At 53.8% G+C, this 20927-nt stretch overlaps 1 protein-coding gene across 2 annotated transcripts in view; it reads left to right on the top strand.

The window, feature by feature from the left end:
• The window catches only part of ANKH (ANKH inorganic pyrophosphate transport regulator), a 116320-nt gene that overhangs the window by 49303 nt on the left and 46090 nt on the right, over window positions 1-20927 (top strand). For both annotated transcript variants that reach the window (XM_077896405.1, XM_077896406.1), the window contains exon 2: window positions 20624-20840. In XM_077896405.1, coding sequence (XP_077752531.1) covers window positions 20624-20840 — 217 coding nt within the window. The remainder of the gene's footprint in view (window positions 1-20623; window positions 20841-20927) is intronic.

A 20927-nucleotide genomic window follows, 5' to 3' on the forward strand; every position in this document is an offset into this window, starting at 1 on the left:
CACCTTGACAGTCGAAAAGGAAAATATGTCCAACAGAATTTTATCAAAGGCTCCAAGGAACGGAACACTAATAAGATGTCACATTGCAAAAGGAATAACTAACAAGCCCCACAGTCTCTGGCCTCATCTCAGGATATTTGCTTTTATGTATTTGTGCCCCAGCCTGCTTTGCGACATCCCTTGTACGGTTCTCACTGGAAAAGGGGGAAGGTTTGCTTAAGGAATCCAGCATTTTCCTTCTTGGTTTTTTTCATGTCTCATTAGTTTTGTATGATCTTGACTTATTTTCACTTAAAGGGAATTTAAGAACCAGAAAGTGGTTAAGTGTTAAGGGAATTCTTCTACTTTAGAAGATCTACATCTGTTTTTTGGATCTTTTTTTTTTTTTTTTTTAAATACAGAAAAGTCGGCCTGTTCAGATAGCGAACAGCGACATTGAGTAGCTCCTGATTAGGTTTTGGTGTCACCGAAGACCAATTTCTTTTTCTACCCTCTGGTTGCCACCTGCATTTTGAGATCTGGCGGGCAGGAGCTCCAAGTCGGCGGCCAGACTTCATGTTGCCATGAGCACGCCACGGGGAACATGGAAAAGGTTTCCATGCACAAGCATGAAAACTCCAGCTTCGGAAAAGAGCAGCTGCTTGCAGGGTGTGTGATGAGTGAGGCCCAGTGGATATGCCTGGGGCCGGACCGGAGTCCGGGCGCACAACAGTGTCACTCAGCCAGGAGCACAGAGCACACTTTGTCTCCATTTCCACTGCCTCAGAAAACATACAGCAAAGAAAACACGGGGGCCCTGCTCGTAAGGCACAAAAGGAATCCTGTCTCCTCCCTGTTGCCTCACCTTATGCCGAAGCAAATGCGATGTATTTCTTCGAAGTCCTAGGACAAGGTGGTGCTAAGGGCAACTCCAGGCCCCTTCCGAGAAAAGGAGACTGGTCCGTTCCAAACGGCGGTGTCTGAGGCATACGGCCACGTCTGTGAAAAAGAAAGAAAGGAAGGAAGGGAGGGAGGGAGGGAGGGAAAAGAAGAAAAGAAAGAAAGAAAGAAAAGAAAAGAAAGAAAGAGAGGAAGGAAAGGAAGGAAGGAAAGAAGAAAGAAAGAAAAAGAAAGAAAGAAAGAGAAAAGAAAAGAAAGAAAGAGAAAGAAAGAAAGAAAAAAGAAAAGAAAAGAAAAAAAAGAAATAAAAAGTCTGCTATGGGACTTGCAGCGAGCTCTGTCACTTGTGTCTTACGTTCGTCCTTCCGTACGGTGCCCTGAGAGTGGTCTGCTCCGGGGTCTGCTTTCAGCCTCAGCTCGCTTAGGTCACAGCAGGTAGCGAGCCCGGGGACTGCATCGTCCAACCCATCAGTAAGCAAAAGGGTTTTCTGTGGAAGGAGAACTACTGAGTAATTCGAGTGGGAAACGGAAGCGAGAGCAAAGGTGGTGGAAGATTCTGGAGGCCCTGAAGCCTGCACGGTCCCTGGGAGGGCGTCTGGCCCTGTGGCTCGGCTCCCCCCGTTCTGCCGCAGCGAGGTTGCAGCTGGGGTCAGGGCAGGGCCCGCGGGGAGGGCCGTCCGCCTTCCCAGGGCTCTACTGGGGGGTGAGAATGGGCTCTGCTGCCCCCCAACAGGCTGGTCTTCCCAGCACCTCTCCGGGCAGCGCTTTCCTTCCTGAAAGCATTGAGGGCTTTCCAGAGACCAGGACAAGGAGACAAGGAGCCTGCAGTTGCATCGGCTGCCGCCGCTGACCATGAAACCAGTTTCATTGACAACCTAGACACAGGTTCCATCCCCAGGGAGATGGCTGCAGGATGGGGGTGCTCAAGGCAGGCAAGAAACCTCTGATTTCTTGCACCAAAATAAACATCGGCTCCTGTCCTCCACTCCAGCCGCCGACGCCGTGCGTCCCGGACTCCGCACCTCTTCCCCGGGGCTGCGACAAGCCATGGCTTTCCGGTGCTGTCCCCCGGCCATCAGCCCGTGACGTGCAATCCCAGCCAGACCAGTCATTCACGAGCTCGCAGACACGGGCTCCCGCTCCCGCGCCCACGCCGCCAGCCTCAGTCCACCCGCCTGGGACCGCGTGACCTTGGCCGGCCTTTCCGCCCGCTGCCCGCAGCCCCCCTCTGGGCCCCGGAGCCTTCCTCCCGTCCTCCCCAGCCCACGGCTTGGTGTCCGCGTGGCTCAAGTGTGTGCTTGCGCCACCTTTACCACCTCCACCTGCTCCGTGGGGTCACCCGAGCCTCCGTGAGGGCGGCGCCCCCATGCAGTCTCCTGGGTCGGCCCGTGGCTCCGGGCGCATAACGATGAGCAGCCAATAACCAGGAGACTTAATCCCAGACAGGCCAGTCCACACAGCACCTGCTGGCAGGGATGCCCAAGGTGCAGGCGTCAGGAGGCCCCAGTGAGAGGCCAGGGCAGGCTTTCTACCCATGGGGGTGTCCCTAAGAGGCCTGTGGCCAGTAACGCCAGCGCCGCCGTGCCCCCGCCGTGCCCCCACCGTGCGCAGACTGTCAGGGGAACATACACATCGAGCCGTAAGACATTTGGTCGCTCACTCTCTAATAAATAATCTTGAGAGAGAGGGAGGGAGGGAGGGAGGGAGGCAGAAAGGGGGTGTGAAAGCTGGGGGCCCTGGCAACGTAGTGCAGGGTCTTGGCGTAGGAGCCACTTTGGAACTTCACTGAATCTGTATCTCTGCATCTTTCACGAAGATCACAAAGCAGCTACGACCGCCCTTCCTGCCTCCCGCTGCTCCCGCCAACTGAGCGTGGTGAGGGCTCTGGCAGCCTGGGTCAGCACGGTCATTTCTAGAAGACCGGGCTCATCGGCCCGACCAGGGGGGTCCACGTGAGGGGCCGTGTGGGTGGGACCCGGTGGATCACGGAGCTGATTGTTGGCCTCAATCTGTCCATAGGCTGTGGCTATTCTAAAAAGCAAATTCCAGAAGATATTTAGACCTGGCTTAGGTCTTTAGGACCAGTTTTCTTTCTTTTTTTTAAGATTTTTATTTATTTATTCATGAGAGCCACACAGAGAGAGGCAGAGACACAGGAGGAGGGAGAAGCAGGCCCCATGCAGAGAGTCCGACGGGGGACTCGATCCTGGGACCCCGGGGTCACGCCTTGGGCCAAAGGCAGGTGCTAAACCGCTGAGCCCCCCAGGGATCCCATAGGACCAGTTTTCATCTGCCCTGAACCAAAGCTGCATCCTGAGGGCCCTGGAGCCCCAGGAGGACCCAGATATGCCAGGTCCTCTGGTCCAGGGCAGGGCAGGCACCCGGACCAGTCTCACCAGTGCTCTCTTTTGGGAGCAGAGCGGGTTGGTGCTTTGCCTCTTTTGCTCTCAGGCACTTGTATACACATGATCTCAGTTAATCCCTCAGATCCCCTCTACGGGAGACAGATTTGGGTGACATTCCTATTTTACTAGAAGACACTCGAGAGGTGCAGTCCTGAGCCCAAGGGAACGGCACTGCCCCCGTCTCTGTGGTGGCCCAGCTGCTTTCCAGCTCGCCGCTGCATCGGTTCCGCGACTGACGGCTGTAGGAGCTTGGGTAAATTATTTGGCGCTATGAGCCTCGGTCTCCCCATCTCCCACAGGAGCCAAGACTCCCTACCTGGCTGGATTTTCAGGAGGATTAAATGAAATCTCGTAACTCAAATGCCAGCACAGACCCCGGTCCCCAGAGCTGGAGGTTCACGGGACTCTACTCATCGGTACGGTGGTGAATACGAAAATAATCTCGAATTTCTACCCAAGAGTTCCTTTAAAATACACTTTACAAAAAGAAAGAAAAAGAAAAGGCCAGTGGAAAAGGATTCAAGTCTCATTCCAGATGTATTTTAAGGCTCTATTCCTTTTCAAAAATTTCAGCCAATGTCAACAAATACTTAGTTTGTCTAATCTTTTTGTGGTTTGTGTAGAAGGTGGATCGAGTGTTTTTGCAGAGTTGGGACTTCCTGTTTTTCCCCGATCAGTTGTTTTTCTCTTAATTCTTCAATTTTTGCATCAGCCGAGAAAACATGTAGTATGGTCCTATGGGATTAGTCTTAAGTCTCCTTTGTGTTTGAGGGGATTAGAAATTAGGTGATATCCTAGTTTATGTCCTATTTTATCTAAGTAATGTAGACTCATCTTCACATAAAAGGGAGTAGTTGTAAATTAACCTTTTTCTTCTTCTGTGGAAATGGTCATTTAGAGAGACCAAGGAGAAAATCTTAGTGCATCTTAACTTGCAAGGAACCGTCATATTCTATCCTGAGCAATCGAGAGGTATCATAAAGCTTACTTTAAAACAGGTTAAAATATATGGACACAGTAATTTCACACAATGAGAAGAATCCGTTACTATTCAAAGCCACTGTTTTCACACTTGAAGCACGATTTTTTAAATCTGCACTTTGCCATTTAGAAACTTAACGAATCACCTTGGAAGAGGCCCTTTTGCTCCCAGTAAAATAGGAAGAAATACTTATTTTGGTTTATTCCTTGACGTTAAGGGGAGGTTATCAAGCCAAAATACTGAACACCTCAAAAAATTTCTAGAAAAAGAGCTTATTAGCTTTTTCATCATAGCCATTATGGAATCACAATGGGAGTTGAGAGCAGTTTACCTGGAGGTTCAATGTGTTGTGAGAATATTAGATTTACTTTTTGGAGAATGGTTTAAGGCGCACCTTAATCGGGTGGCTCCATGGGTTGAGCGTCTGCCTTCGGCTCAGGTCATGATCTCAGGGTCCCGGGATCGAGTCCTGTGCTGGGCCCCTGCTCAGCGGGGAGCCTGCGCCTCCCTTTCCCCCTGCTCCTCCTCTCTTGCTACTTCTCTCTCTCTCAAATAAATAAATAAGGAATCTTTATTTAAAAAAAAAAAAAGAATGCACAGAAGCCATAAGGAGGCTCAAATGCAAATAAAGCAATTGCAGGGAACAACAATTCTTAGCTTCTTACAGAAACGCTGTTTGTGTGACGCCAGTGAGTTTGTTGGACTCATGCCCAGAGTCCAAGCTACATCTTTTTTCTCTTTTTACACAGTCGCTTGGGGCACACTCCAAAACCCCTTTGTTCCTGAAGGCCCCTTTCTGACTCACTTGGGTCAGTTAGGACCCCTCGGCCGTGCGGCTGCACGTGTTCCAGCCACGGTCCTGTGTTTCTCTCCTGCAGCCCCTCCTCTCCTCCCCTCACCGCTTTTCTCATCTCCAGCGCTCGGAGTCTGTCCTCCTCCTGCCGCGCAAAGGTGCTGGGATCCTTGCTCTTCATCGCCAAGTAACCCCAATTCCAAGGTGTTTGCAGGACACAAACATGGGGTACCGGTAGTGCGTGTGCGAGGCGGCCCTGGGTGTGCGGCCACGCTGGCCCCGAAGGCCTCCGGGTCTGTGGGCCCGCAGCTCGGGTGCCAGCGTGGTGCCGGCCGGCGCCCCCTCCTCGCCCCCTCCTCGCCAGGTGCATCCGAGTGAGTGGAATCGTTCTGCGGGTGAGTGGACGGCGAAGCTAAGCCCAGGCCCGAGCCCACACGGACCTGCCCCTCGGGCTATGGGCTTCCCGAGGAAGGAGCCCTTGGTCGCGGAGGACGGGCACGTCCAGGGTTACGCAGTGTGTGGGACGCAGCAAGCCTTCTCTGCCCCCGCCCCCGGGCTCCGGTCGCCCTGCGCTACGAGTCAGGGTGCAGGTGCTGGAGTAAAAGCAAGTAGGTCATGGCTTCAACAGGCCGCATCAGGAGGGAGCGTTGAACTCAAGACTCCTCTTTTCTCGCGTCTCGAGTCTAGATCTGAGACTTGTGCGAGTTGCCTTCTCTCTAGGAACCGCGAATACCTGGAGAGGCAAGTGCCCCTCACCAGCCCCCTTTATCCCATTTTCTTGGCTAACCTCTCCTGTATGAAGCTGAGCATCATTTTACCCACGTCCAAATGAAAACCCAAATCACTGGAATTTTTACCGGAAGGCGGTTAACCTCACCGATGAGTTCTGAAAGACCTCTGATGGGCTTGCTTGCGACCTTGTCTTTTCGTCAAGGGACATAGTTTGCTCTCCCTTTATTCGGGTCTAAGTAGATGAACTTTCAGAAAATTCTTAGCTTTTCTTGCTTTAGGAACTACACTCCTTGTTGAGTTTATTCCCAAGAGTTATATGGTTTTCTTCTCTTCTATAATAGGACAGAGGCAGTTTATTCTTTTTTTTTTTTTTTTTTTTTTTGCAGTTTGTTATTCTCACATTGGTCTGATAAGCTTATTAGTCCAATAAGACAAAGACTGTGTCATCAGAAACAAAGACAGGAGACAGGCTTTCCTTTTTTTTCCCCTCAACTGTACTTTTAAGTAATATAGAGTAAGGAGTTTGATTCTCGTACCCATTTATGTTCATATTTTCCCAAGTGATGGTTTAAAACCACAACTTCATTTTTAGCTGCTAGGGTTTAGTGCTTGTGCTCTGGTCCTGCGGAATCTCAACTCCGAGCGGAACTCCCAGAGGACGTTCAACGCTTGGATGGCCCCTCCGGGGTCCGGGGTCGTGGGTCTTGGGGGCCTTTACGCTCTGTTCTTGGTTTGACCCTGGACAGTTGCAGTGGCCTCTGATGGTCAGAAAGAGGAACAGAAACTGAGGGAAAACCCCAAGCCCGCCATATGTGGAGGATTCCGTACATTTAAGCCACAGACAGAGCTGAGCGCAGGGGGCAACCCATGGGCCTTCCTGGAGTCAGGTGCAGCCAGACTTACTCACCAATCTTTCCCTTTGGGATCATTAGGGCCTTGACTGAGGCCGTCCTGCTCTAGCGGACGCCTCTCCCAGGCTGACACGGGTCTCCCTGGAAGCTCCCGGAGCTGCTTGTCCTCCAGGCTTCTTTGCCCAGACTGCAGGGTCGAGGCTGACCGGGCCTGTTCTCGGCCCCCTGCAGCGGCATCGCTTGATGCCAGGAGCCTGCGCTTTGCTGCTTTCCAAGAGAAAAGCCTCCGGGAAGTTAAGTCAGCTCGCAGGCCCCGGCGGACCCCGAAGACCCAGTCACGGGATCTCTGAGCCTCGGGCTCCTTGTCTACACGGTGGGCACTTTCAGCCCTTACCCTGCTGTCGCAGCGTCGTGAGATAAAACCAATAGGGGGATGCGTGAAGGCGCGTCCAGGGCTGCCGTTCTGCGCACGTACGACCTGTTCTTCACGCGACCCGTGTTGCCCAAATGAATTAGGATGCAACACCCTCGGGGCCAGAGGGCCAAGCGGAGGGGGCACACGGGCCCGTCCATCCCCCTCGTGCGTGTGGGTGAAGGGCTGAGAAGACAGCTGCTCGGGCTACTCTGATAGCCAAAGGTGCAAAACCTCAATTATAGGGAAGCTGAATTTTTAGAACGAGGCTCAGCATGTGCAGTTACTCTCTCGTGCATTAGCTGCATGAGGTATGACTCGTGAAGATGTGTTTGTTGTTCTCTGTTTAGAAATTTTCAAAATACTGTGATTTTATCCACATTATTCTATAGCTTATTAATGTATTGCATTAGGTGAAAAATATCAAACGTAAAGCACGGTCATAGTTGCAAAGACAGTAAATTCGGGGTCGTATGTACTTTTCTTTAATCCCCGCTGCTATTTGCTGTGTGACAGCGATGCCCCCCAGCCTCTCTTTGCTGTTCTAGGCTGTTTACTCAGTGAGACAAAACTCCTGCACGTAAAATACCACAAGTCAGGCCAATAGTTTCGCCGTTGCCGTGGGAGCCGGGAGGTAACGGCAGCTCTGCTTGCCCACGGGACGCGAGCGCCGAGGCAGCTGATTGCGAGCCTTCATCTCCAGTGTGCACGCGTGTGCGTGGATGGCCACCGGCCTGCGTCTGCGGGCTGCACGGACCGTGCTGTTCGGTCCTTAGGTGTTTTATATTTCTGTTTAAATTCAGTGTCGTTGACGTACAGTGTGTCCCGGTTTCAAGAGGGGAGGTCAGTGATCCATCAGGTGCGTGTGACGCCCGGTGCTGAGGACCAGCTTTCAGTATCTCACTTGCCTCCTAAAGACAGTCCGATCAGGAGCCCAGAGGCTCAATGGTCCAAGGATGTTGGCATCTGCCCCTCTGTAGGCACGGAGTCGTCACCCAGCCTTACGCAGAAGCCAGGCAGTCCCACAGCCGAGAAGCGCGTGGCGCCATGAACGGGCTCAAGAGACTGGGGTGGGGCCTTACGTGTGTGTAAGAGGAGCCGTGACATCCCGCCCGAGTCTGCAGAGGGCGGCCGGAGCCTCTTGCCGTTTCTGCCACTGAGGTGGCGTCTGAGCTTGGCAATGCGCACGGTGCCCCATCCCGTGGGTGGGCGCCCTCTGCCCTTGGCCCTGCAGGGTGGGCGCCCTGTGCCCTCGGCCCTGCAGGGTGGGCGCCCTGTGCCCTCGGCCTCATGGGTGGGTGCCCTGTGCCCTCAGCCGTGGCACAGCCCAGGTAAGACAGCAACTGCGGCCTCACCGTTCACCCTCCGTGTGTCCACTCGGAGCACTTGCCCCACGTTACTGTTGAAAAGTCAATCTTTACCTCAGGGTCTTTGGAATTTCTCCCAAGAATAGCTTTTATCCAAAAGTTCTCTCTACTCTGACCAGCTAATCCTGCTTCAAATCAGCACTGGGTCCAAGTGCAGCAACATCTCATTCCACGTGAAAAGGGCGGGGGTCAGCGTTGTGCTCCCACTCCGGGTCACCCGCACAGGGTGCGAGAGGGTGCCCACCTGCAGGGCCAAGGGCACAGGGCACCCACCTGTGGGGCCGAGGGCACAGGGCACCCACCTGCGGGGCCGAGGGCACAGGGCACCCGCATTCTGCTCCTGCTTCAGGTCACCTGCACAGGTGACCAGCCTCCCCACAAGCCCGTGTCCCCGCCAGGAGGTGGGGAATGCCAGTACCTCGCCCACAGAGTGCGGGGGACGAGACGGCCTTGGAGCAGCGTCTGCCGCAAAGCGGGCCCTCGGAGTTGGCTGGGGGCAGCCTTGTCATCACTGGAGTGCTCCCTGGCCCTACAAGGCCTGGATGCAGAGGCTTCCTGTTCATCCCGTTAGTACAAATGCGTTTGAACCTGGGCTAGAGTGGAAGGCGACGGGTGACGCTTCTGAATGTTGCAGCGGAGCCCAAGAAGAATGGGGCTTCTGAGCTGCCCGGGGGCCCGCAGACAGGTTCAGGTTCTAGAACCGTCGAGGGCACAGACTATCAGCAGGGAGGGAGTAGGCGCCTCAGCTTGTAGGGGCGGGCAGTGTGCATGCCAGCGGGTGATCGTGTGGCCAGTGAGCAAAAAGGCTTTGCAGGTCCCAGAGGTCATCTGCTCCAGCATGTTGCTCACGGAGTTATGGGTTGATTTTTTTTTTCCAATATAAAAGTATTTTAAACACAGCCGTGAAGTGGAATGGATATAACCTTGACGTATTAATCAAGGAACAGCATCATTTGGGGACCATATAAAAACATTTGGGAATTTCACTAATAGTAAAGATGTGGGGTCAAGTTGGGGAACGAGTGGTTGAACGGCACACGAAGCCTTGGTCCACGGGAACATTTCTTCCTTGTCGAGCCTCCACCATCTTGGATCAAAGGGAAGCCAGTGAAGAAGCTCCATGTTTACTTATTTTCATTTATTTATTTTTAAAGATTTTATTTATTTATTCATGAGACACAGAGAGAGAGAGGCAGAGACACAGGCGGAGGGAGAAGCAGGCTCCATGCAGGGAGCCCGACGTGGGACTCGATCCCGGGTCTCCAGGATCGCGCCCTGGGCCAAAGGCAGGCGCCAAACCGCTGAGCCCCCCAGGGATCCCCCTTATCCGTGTTTAAATGAAGGAGCAAGATGATTTGAAGAGGGTCCTCCAACACTACAGTGTATCTTCTAATGAACTAACATACTTCCATCTAAGAGGCCAAAAAGTAACATGTTTTTTTTTTATTTCCCCTGAAATTAAAAAAAAGCAACAGGAGGAAACTATTGGCCATGCTTGGCAGCTGTTTGGTAGTTTGTCTCTATTCTTTATGGAAACTGTTCTGGGGATCCCTGGGTGGCTCGGCGGTTTAGTGCTGCCTTCAGCCCGGGGCGTGATCCTGGAGACCTGGGTTCGAGTCCCGCGTCAGGCTCCCGGTGCATGGAGCCTGCTTCTCCCTCTGCCTGTGTCTCTGCCTCTCTCTCTCTCTCTCTCTCTCTCTCTCTCTGTCTGTCTATCATAAATAAATAAATCTTAAAAAAAAAAAAAAGAAACTGTCCTGCAGGTGTGGGAAGTGGCAGAAGCAGCCGCGTCCTATTTTGGGCTGGCCCCGGTTGCCTCTGTGTTTTCAGGAAGCCTGGACTGTGGACGGCACCGCGGAGCCTTGCCTCTGGCCGCTGGCGAGCCCGGACCAGGCTTCATTCCTCTGCTGCCCCCTTTAAACCACAACCTCGTGTGTGGGTGTCGAGTTCTTGGCTGCAGTGCCGGCTAAACAGGGCGAGGGTGTCTCATTTAGAGCAGTATAGATCCTGAGAAAATAAAACATGGCTGGAAAACTACCGGGAAGACAAATGATCTAATTTAACCAAAACCACTTTTTAAAATACAAACAGAACAATAACAGTGGAAACTTACAGGAACCCGGACTCCTCGAGGAAGGAAATCCAGGGGTGCCGATGACCCATGTCGTCGAAAGAAACTACTTACCCCCACCCCAGGCAGCCCGGCCTACGTGGCCACCCCGGAGTTCCCTCTGCTTTCACCAACGTGGATTCTCTTGAGGACCCTGGATTTGAGGGAGATTTTTAAACTGTACCTTTTCGTGACAATAGCGAGTTTGCTTCGTGTTCTTAAAGGTTTAACAGGATCGTTGAAGCTGGAGGCAGAGGAGCGTGGTCTTTTATCAAAAAGATGCGTCTCACCAGACAGAGTTACTGCTCAGCCTGGTGTCCTGTTCGTTTTTCTAACCGAGGATGAGGCATTAAAGGAAGTGTCCATCTTACTAAAATTAAAGAAAGAAACAGGACTTGGAGCATCTCGTGTACTAGCCTCTCGGTACGTCAGGGAAACCACCGGTTCCCGACTCCACACCTTACTGTGCAGAATCTGAAAAGCTGTTTCTTTGTGGCAACGCGGTCATGTTCTTATCAATTGGCCGTGAATGCCAGTTGCCGTGTCAGGTTCTGGTGGCCCTTGAGGCCTCTGGGTGGTGTGGCCTTCCGTCCCGATGCCTCTTTGTCCCCCGTCTTTCAGAATCTGGAGGTTACTGCCCGGGTTTTCGGGCCGCGGCAGCGCACCAGCTCTCTCTGCGCTCCTCGGACTCTGAATTTCCGATTTCCTTTGCGTGGCAGCTAACTTCTGTTAGAGGATTGGACTCTATAGGGGAACAGCCCGTCCTACATCCCAGGTGACCTCCACAAGAAGGGAGCCAGGACAAAAGTCTTTGCTTAAGCTCTACACTTAAGAAGCTCCTTAGGAGGCCCGATGCCACATCCTCTAGGTCCGTGTTTCTAGGTAAGCAGCCAGTGCTCGTCCGGTGCTGACGGGCACCCAGGAAGGCACAATAGAGGTAACGACCAAGGGATCCCTGGGTGGCCCAGTGGTTTGGCGCCTGCCTTTGGCCCAGGGATCGAGTCCCGCGTCGGGCTCCCTGCATGGAGCCTGCTTCTCCCTCTGCCTGTGTCTCTGCCTCTCTCTCTCTCTGTGTCTATCATGAATAAATAAATAAAATCTTTAAAAAAAAAAAAAAAAAAGTAACGACCAAGTCCTGGCCCATCTCTTGAGAATGCATACGGCGCTCCTGCCATCAATTTGCATGCTTATTTTAAATACATAGGTCCTACCAAAAATCGTTTTCTTTACCCAGACACCCAAACCTGCAGCCGGAGGGTTCTGTTTGTGAACGACCGTACGTAAGCTGTGTGTACAAGGAACACCCGTGTCTGTTCGTGGATCGCGTATCAACCGCGTGTGAGGTGTGCTGAACAAATGTGGGAGAACTGGCGGCGAGGAAGCCCGATCCCTGCCTCGGGGGTCTAGGGAGACGCGGCCAAGTGAAAGCAAGCATGGTACACCGTGGTAGGTGCAGGCATGGGGTCCGCAGTCCACGCAGGCGGCTGCAAAGCACAGGGCAGGCAGTGGGCTCCAGGGACGGCTCCCAGCAAATGTGATCCCTCGGCTGATGGGGGTTTACCGGGTGATGGGTGGGACCAGGTAAAGGTGATTCTGTGCAGAGAGAAAAAGCTTAAGCTGAGGACCCTCAGGTGAGAGAGAGCATGGTGTATCCCGGAAACTGCAGTGCATTTAGGCTTCCACACACGGTGCAGGAAGCACCACGCAAGGTCAGGTCGTGAAAGGCCTTTTACTGGTTCACTCATGGCCCAGATATTTCTTGGATGCCGACTAACCACACGCCGGTCGCGGCTACAGACGTTAGTAGCACAAGGCCGTGGAGATCGTGGTCTGTGCGCGGGGTGCAGCCCCGAGGCATGTTGGGTGCACTTGGAGGAATTTGGATTTTTGCGATCTGACCACAATGGGGAGGACCGGGGAAGGGCTTGGGAACTGGAAGGCCGTCAGTGACCCGACCCAAGGCCTGGCAGCGGGGCCAGAGTCCGGAGGGACTGGGGAGTATGGGTGGGGCCCAGAAAGGTGCGAGCCAGGATCAGAGGCGTCAGGAGCTCACCCCGTCTCCTGGGCAGGGACTCTGGGCACGCACGGACTGGAGCCCCAGGGGAGGCAGGTCTGCAGGAGCCCAGGTATCTCTACTGGTGACCCCAGGCTTGGGAGTGTGGGTGTGAGGGGCCCCTGGGCCATTCAGGGCAGACGTGGCTTGGGAGGGGAGAGCAGCGTGCAGAGGGCCCTCCGAGAATTCAGGCCGACAGGCAGTACCTGCGGTTTGTGCAGGCGGCCGGGCACCTGGGCGAGAGCGGGGACAGGAGCAGCCTCGGCAGGGCCCGGCCACCAGCTCCCACACGTGGGGGGCGCAGCTGGAGCAGAAGAGGCGCCTCAGTCCTGCGGACACCGAGGGGAGACTCGTTAGGAGGGGGAGGAGCCGACAGGGTCGGGAAGGTGGGAGCAGAGAGTGTCCGCTGGCTTCAGCCAGAAGAGTGTGGGGGGAGGAGGGAGGGGGGAGGAGCCGGGCCGGCGGTTGACCGCTTGTGATGTGACCACGCGACGGCTGTGGTTCTGGTGTCCAGGTGAGGCCTGGCGCTTGCTCACGCGGCTGCTGTCCTCACGGGCTCAGGAGCACTGGGGAGGTGAAGAGCACCCGGGAGGAGGTGAAGAGCGATGGAGCACCTGGGGGAGGTGAAGAGCAGGCGAGGGGGCGACGCTGTATAGAGGTTTCCTGCCAAAGGCAGGTGAGAAAGCAGGGGGCACTAGGCGCCCCGAGGACTCGAGAAGTTCCTTTCAGGCTGGAAGACACCTGTACGTCTGCAAGTGCTGCTGGGGAGGAGCCAGGCGCGTAGCCAGGCTCAGAGCAGCCCGGGAGCTTGGGCTCCTGTCCAGGTCACAGGGTCCGAAATGCAGAGCCCGGGTCGATACCCCTGCAGTCACTGGGCAGACTGGCCTTTTCCATGTGACAGGACCCAGGTGGTGGGGAAGGAAGGCCTTGGGCAGGTGTGTTTTGTTGAGGTTTGTTTTAGAGAAAGAAGCAACAAGAAATTCTATCTTTAAAATTTTTTTTTAGATTTTCATTTATTTGTTTACTAGAGAGAGAACACACGAGCGGGGGAGGAGCAGAGGGAAAGGGAGAAGCAGGCTCTGTGCTGAGCTCGGAGCCCAACCTGGGGCTCGATCCCTGGACCCTGAGATCATGACCTGAGCAGAAATCCTGAGTCAAATGCTTACCTACTGAGCACTCAGGCGCCCCGAAGAAATTTCGTTTCTGATGGATTCCACGTTGTAGATGAAGCAAGAGGTGAGGTTGTGAGCTGCGTAAGAGGGAAGGAGGCAGGGCAGAGGCGCAGAGAGAGGAGACGGGAAACAGAGGATGACGGAGCAGCCAGCAGCCGGGTGGGGGGGACGTGGGGCGGTGGGGTGGCGGCCAGCTCTCCCTGCTGTGCTTCTGGCTCCAGCCGCTCTGGGAGCCCAAGCAGAGCCCCTAAATACAGAGGACGGGGAGGGGGACATCGCTGGATGAACCTGAGGTCCAGGATTTGTACACGAGGAGTTGTGGGTATTGACATGCGTGTGCTCCAGGGGATGCTCTTGAAACACCGGGCACAGTGTGGAGGGACAGACAGGAGGAGCCGGAGAGCAGTCGAAGGAGGGACAAGCCACGAGGCTCCAGGAACCTGAATAGGAGGAACGGGGGCCCCACAGCGGCCTGACAGGCGGGGGCTGCCCTTGGGCTCCGTCCCCCCCGCTCCAGGGGATGCTTGCCGTCACGCGGCCACCAAATGCCTGCAGGATGTGGGCGGGGGGGGGGGGGCCCTTGGCCTGAGAATCTCAGTCTGCAGTATGGGGATGTTTCTGGTTCATCTTCTGGGGTTTAAGGAGCTAAGACTGTTCATATCAGGCGGATCGCATGTCGGATTTGTTAGCCATTTCCCTGGGGGTTGTTTTGGGTTTTGGTTCTTACTTTTTAATATCCTGTAGTTTGATGACTTTCTGGGAGGAAAACACGCAGGCCGCAGCACACCGTGAGCCTGGCAGCCTCTGGGGGATACTGAGGCAGGGGGATCCACTCATGCCTCCTAGGCCCAGTTTTGAGTCCGACGTGCCCTGTTGCCGAGCGGCCACAGCGTGGGGCACGTTGGTGGGAGGTGTGGGGCAGCCCGGGCGCGGTGTCTGCGAGCAGCACGGCGCTGGGACAAGGGCAGCCTTGCATTTAGCCATGTGGAAGCCGCCTGGGCCTCGCCCGCACCCGAAGTGCCTTTGCTGTGGGACGTTCACGAACATGGAGACACTTTCCACAGCAGGCGAAGCTCTGAAGTCCTGGCAGGATTCTGACTGGAAGCCGAATGCTTTCCAAGGATGGTGCAGACGCTGCTGTGGCGAGACCCTGAGCCCGGGGTGCTCCGGAGCCCCAGGAGACCGGGGTGCTCCCCCGAGGAGACCGCAGTGCTCCCCGTTACCCGCCGTGCCGCCTGCCACCTTCCCGGAGCTTCGTGCTGCGCCCTGGGGAGCCGCCGCCTCCCGAGTGGGTCTCATTTATCTCTCGGGTGCTGCGGGGCTGCCTCCCGACGCCCCTCTCTGCATCCTGCCCGGGCTTCCCGTCCGTCTCCTGCCTGTAAGCGCTGCCCTCGCGCCGACGGCCTCCAACTGTGTGTCCGCAGCCCGCACCCTCCCCTGGACTGCAGACCCTCCGAGCCAGCTGTCCTACCCGATCCCGATGGGGAGCACCCAGGTGGAGCGCTTGCTTTTCCTCCCCAACCCGTCCTCCCTCTCCCAGTCCCTTCATCTCACGAAACAGCTGCAACAATTGACCGGAGGCTCAAACCCAAAAAACTGAACTCAAACTCAGCTTTGATTTCTCCTTGTCCTCATGCCCCCATGGGGTCCCTCACCACATCAGTTTTGTCTCCAAAAAGCTCTCAAGCCGGCCCCCTCCTCCTCATCTCCTACGCTTCCTGGCCTGAGCTGTCCCCTCTCTTACCTGGATCACAACCAGCCCTCGACTCCACGCTTCCACCCTTCCCTCTCCCCGCGGCCAGCAGGAGCCTCAGTCCCACCTGCTCAGACCCTCTCCCACGTGCTCCTCACCGTGACCTGGAACCATCTTACGTCGACTACCTTCCCAGACCCCGTTGTCCCCACCGCCTGCCAGGCTTACTGGCCTCTACCTCCACCACCTACCCCCCCCCGCCACCAGCTCTGTCCCCAGCTGGTTCCTTCTTGTTCTTGGGGCCTCAGCTCCACCGTGACCTCGGTTGTCTCCTCCTTAGACGGATTTCCTTTCCCGTCCATCTGAATAAGCTTCTTCGGGGGTCCTGGTTCATTTGCATATTTTGTTTCCTCGGTACCTGTCACAGAGAGTGTTTGTGTCACTTGTGAACCTGACACTTTGTCCTTTCACACGGCTACCAGTGTATGCTCCCCTCCCGCCGCATGTCTGGGGAGCTATCGTGGATCCGACCAAGTTCTGTGTGCCCTGGAGGCTACGCTCAAACGGAGACAGACAGACAGACAGTAAGACAAATAAAGAGCAAATATAGGGTCAGGTAATGAACATGCTGTGAAGGGAAAGAGCAAGCGCGTTGACACAGCCGAGGCAAACAGGCACTGGAGGATCCGGAAGAATGAGCTACTGGAAAGAAAGCATCACAAATAATGGGCAAAAATAATAATAATAATAATAATAATAATAATGGGCCATTGGTGCTTTGTTCAAATCGGCCTTGAGGAAATAAAGTATTTCTTTAGAAAATGAATTGTCAACCATGGCCCATGGCACACGCCCTGAGGGGATGGAAAGTTACTTGCGCCAGTGAAACCATCAACTAGGATAGAATTCCCTGCGGATTGGGTCAGAATGGCAGAGTCCAAAAGTACAGGGAGAAACTCCACGGGACGATTGATGGGCTGCATGTGACTTCTTCCTGGGGGATCAAGAGAAAATCAGGAAATGAAGAAGTAGAGAAATTGAAGGAAATACTGGGTATAAATGAGAATAATGGAAAGGCTAATCATACTAATATGGCACATGCCCTCAACGGCAAAGCTCCTCTTTCCTTGCATTTTAATGTTTCTTGAAACCAGAATGTTTTTCATTCACTGGATATGCACAACGTGGTCATTAAAAGCGTCGAATCAGTGGTGTATCTGACGACCAATCCTCTTACCAACAAAATGCCATTATTTTAAGTTCATAGAAATTAATATGAACATTAAAGTTCTCGGTAGAAAATAATTCCTTTAACAACTATTTGAGTGTTTATGGTGTGGTGAGGCGGTAGGTGTAGACTGGTAAACAAGATAGACAAAAACCCTTGCTTTCAGGTGCCTCCTCTAGGCCAGTCGCGGCTTGAGGCCCCGTATACTTACATCCAATCTAAGATCAATTGGGTTATTTAAGGGGCTCAGTGGTTGAGCGTCCACCTTGTGCCCAGGTCGTGACCCCGGGGTCCCGGGATCGAGTCCCGCGTCGGGCTCCCTGCATGGAGCCTGCTGCTCCGTCAGCCTGTGTCTCTCCCTCTCTGTGTGTCTCAGGAGTAAATAAGTAAAATCTTTTTAAAAATCAGGTTATTTCAGCGAGAATAAGCACGTTGGCCAACAGCACTCAGCAGTTAAGTGATAGAAGCAGCTCAGGTCTGCGTGGCTCTAAATCCTGTGTGCTTCCCCCAGATTACCATGATTGTGGAGCTAAGTGGACTGTTCACACTCAGTCTTGCTGCCAGAGCCGCCGTTCCCCGTTTCCCCCCCGCCCACCTGCCTCAACCCTGGGTTAGGACCCCGTCAGGGAACTGCTGGTGGAAGTAGGAAGCGTCGCAGCGAGCGCCCCAGCCAGGGCTGAGGTCTTTTGAGCCAAGAGTAACGTTCCGCCAACAAGATCCAGAAAAAGTCTAATCCTACGTCATTGAGGTGCCGTCCTGTCTGCTTTTTAAACCTGCGCTAAATAATATACATCCCTTAGATTTTAACAGACCTGTTGGCAATAAAAAATAAATAAATAAATAAATAATCAGCAGCCAGATTTGGGGGTTGGGACAAGAAGGCAAGAGAATAAGCTCTGCACTGGCCTCAGTGTCTGCGAGAGACACACTGGAAGCTGTGCTAAGTTGGGGTCCCCGGAGCTGAACTGCGTGGGGGAATCCTGGGGCACGTGGTGCAGGGAAGGCTGATGGGTGCGGGGGGGTGGGAGCTGAGCGAGGAGCTGGTGTCCACAGGCAGCGAGCACCCACCTGAGCCCACAGGGAGCTCTGGGGCCTGGGTCGCAGCAGAGCAGCCCGGCCCCGGGGAGCGGGGCCCTCTATACCCCTCTGTCCGCCAGCCCTTGGCTGGGGCCTTGGGGTCAGGGGTCCCCTAATGAGCCTGAAGTGCCTGGGGACAGCTTCCTCTGAGGAGGAGGCAGGTGTGCACCGACGGGCGCTCTGCGGGGAAAAGGCCTGGGAGGGACACTCGCAGCCCAAGTCCAAATACGTTACTTTGGAACATGATCAAGTGAGAGATTTTGACACAAAACAGGACAGTCTGCTTAGATGTGTCTGCTGAACACGGGATTTATTAACAAGGAGCTTTTTTTTTTTCCTTTTTAAAAAGATTTTGTTATTTATTCCCGAGAGACAGAGAGAGAGGCAGAGACACAGGCAGAAGAAGAAGCAGGCTCCGTGCAGGGAGCCCGACGCGGGACTCGATCCCAGGAACCGAGGTCACGCCCTGGGCCCAAGCAGCTCCACCGCTGAGCTCCCCGGGCGTCCCAATCAAGGAGCTTCTTGATTCTTATTTTGCTTTAGGGTGTTACAGTATTAGATCAGCTGGGCTAGAGGGAAAATTTTTTCTGAGGAAGGCGTCAGGGCAGGTACGCTCCGCAAAGGCTACAACACTTCTTATGGAAATTTTTAAGGTATTAATTGGAAAAAAAAGGAAAAGAGGATTAAACATATAATTGGAAACAATGGTCAAAAACTAGCTTATATAATACCAACTTTGTCAGAAGAATGATACCCAATTCCTACGGCTGTTAGATATTTTTTCTTTTACATTTTCCTTTTTTTTTTAATAAATTTATTTTTCATTGGTGTTCAATTTGCCAACATACAGAATAACACCCAGTGCTCATCCTGTCAAGTGCCCCCCTCAGTGCCCGTCTCCCATTCACCCCCACCCCCCGCCCTCCTCCCCTTCTTTTACATTTTCCTAAGACCATTTCACACGTCGGTATTTTACTATAAATACCTTTTTTCTAATGGTGATTTGCATAGAACGTTCAACTATGTAATGATGGATACGCTGTTATATTTGTCAAAGCACCTAGTTGTACGACCCAAGAGGGATTGCGAACCGTGAGCTTTGAGCAATAAAGATGCATCACTGTAGGCTCGTTGACTGAAAATGTACCCCCGGGGCACCTGGGAGGCTCGGTGGGCTAAGCAACTGCTCTCAGCTCAGGTTGAGATCCAGGGTCCTGGGATCGAGTCCCACATCAGCCTCCCTTCTCCGTGGAGAGCCTGCCTCTGCTCCTCTCTCTCTGTCTCCCATGAATAAATAAATAAAATCTTTAAAAAAAAAACATGGACCACTGTGGCAGGGGTTATCGATAGTGGGATAGTGGGGCCGGGGGAGTCCAGCAGTTGCTCCATTCTGCTCCATTGTGTGGCTCTAAAAACTGAAGTCTTGTTTTACGCCGCTCTCAGCCTGTCGGTACTAATCCCAATGCTGCGGGGTGCTCACGTGGGCCGCGGTGAGCCTTCCAGGGACATCCCCCCTTTCAGAATCGATGTTACTACTGGGCTGACCCTTGTGGATCTTACTATGATTGCAAGATGCCCTGCAGCAACAGCCGTCAGGAAACTTGGAAAAAATAAAGGTTCATTACTTACAAGACCTGGAAGTGGCACCATACACCTGGGGTTACAGCAGTGAGGTGGGGGTGGGGGCTGAGAGCACACGCACACAGGCCGGAGAGCCTGCTCGGGGGTCAAGAGTGGGGACCCAGAGTTTCGCAGGCTCACTCTTTATTGGTGAGTTTGGGACATAAGAGCAGGAATTTAAAACATGGGGAAGAGAAATGACAAGTGGCCCAAATGGCCAGTTATGATGATACCAGCCAAGTCTCCAAAACCAAGGAGGTCCGCCGGCGGCGGGGGAGGTAGCCCGGCCCTTCCTGTAGTCGCGGGCCTGGCGGTGGTTCATTCAGGATCGTTGTCTTGAAAGTCGATGCCGCCCTCGGGTGTCACCTGGGCCGCGCCTGCCCCGTGCCTACGGCACGTCTGCTTCTGAAGGTCTGTGACTATACAGAAAGCCGATTCTCCTCCTTAATCGGCTTCCGGTTCCTAAGGAACAGCTGATGTCCTGTGACATCAGAAAAAAAAAAAAATCCTCTCCACCCAGACATCCATTCCCACCATCTGTGCTATAATCTGTCGAGCAATCAGAATATGAATATGCTGCGACCACAACCTCCTGAGCAAGCATCGTCCGCAAACAGTGTATTTGGTTTAAAGGCTTTCTTTTCATACTTGTTTGCACGGAGCTGAGGAATACATTTCGAGTTAAAATACAGCAAGAACTGGGTAAACAGCACCCGCCATATAATGTATTCCTCCAGCACTTTGCTCATAGAACCCACTCTGCCGTGAAGGGGCCACGTAACGCACACGGGGCGTGGCGGCGTGGGCGCGCACTCGTCCCGTGCACACATGCCCCTTCCTTAAAGAAAACGAGAAGCCGTCACCCACTCCGTGCAAGGCGGCGGACCCATTTCCAGAATGCCCGTTGCTGTTACATAAACTCAGCCTACAAGTAAAATTAACATGTTTTGCTTTTAACCAAAACTTCCTACAATGACTTTGGTCTGAACATAAAATGCCTGTTGCGTTTTTCCTCTACTACCTGAGCCCCAGCGGGCAGGTGTCTCCCCTACAAGGAGCTATTTGCACCCGAAGCTAATATGGGTGAAAATGAAAGCGAATACCCTTTATCAAATCAGAGTGAGCGTCACCCTATACGCTGCTTAGCGTCTCCGTAGAAACCTACCCGTTGGGGCTTCCTTGGGGGTGTGAGTCCCCCGAGGTGCGCCCACACTTCTGATGCTGTTTGTGGGTTGTCTCTCCCCCGCAGGCCTTGAACCGGGGCATCGCTGCTGTCAAGGAGGATGCAGTGGAGATGCTGGCCAGCTACGGGCTGGCGTACTCGCTGATGAAGTTCTTCACGGGTCCCATGAGCGACTTTAAGAACGTGGGCCTGGTGTTTGTGAACAGCAAGCGGGACAGGACCAAGGCCGTCCTGTGCATGGTGGTGGCCGGCGCCGTCGCTGCCGTCTTCCACACCCTCATCGGTAAGGCTGCTGAGCGTTTGGGAGGCGCCAGCCCGCGTCCTCCCTGTTCCTTTCCATCCGCTCCAACGTGTCTCTTGTAATAAGGAT

The sequence above is a fragment of the Canis aureus genome, chromosome 4, assembly GCF_053574225.1.
Source record: "Canis aureus isolate CA01 chromosome 4, VMU_Caureus_v.1.0, whole genome shotgun sequence".
NCBI classification, from domain to species: domain Eukaryota; kingdom Metazoa; phylum Chordata; class Mammalia; order Carnivora; family Canidae; genus Canis; species Canis aureus.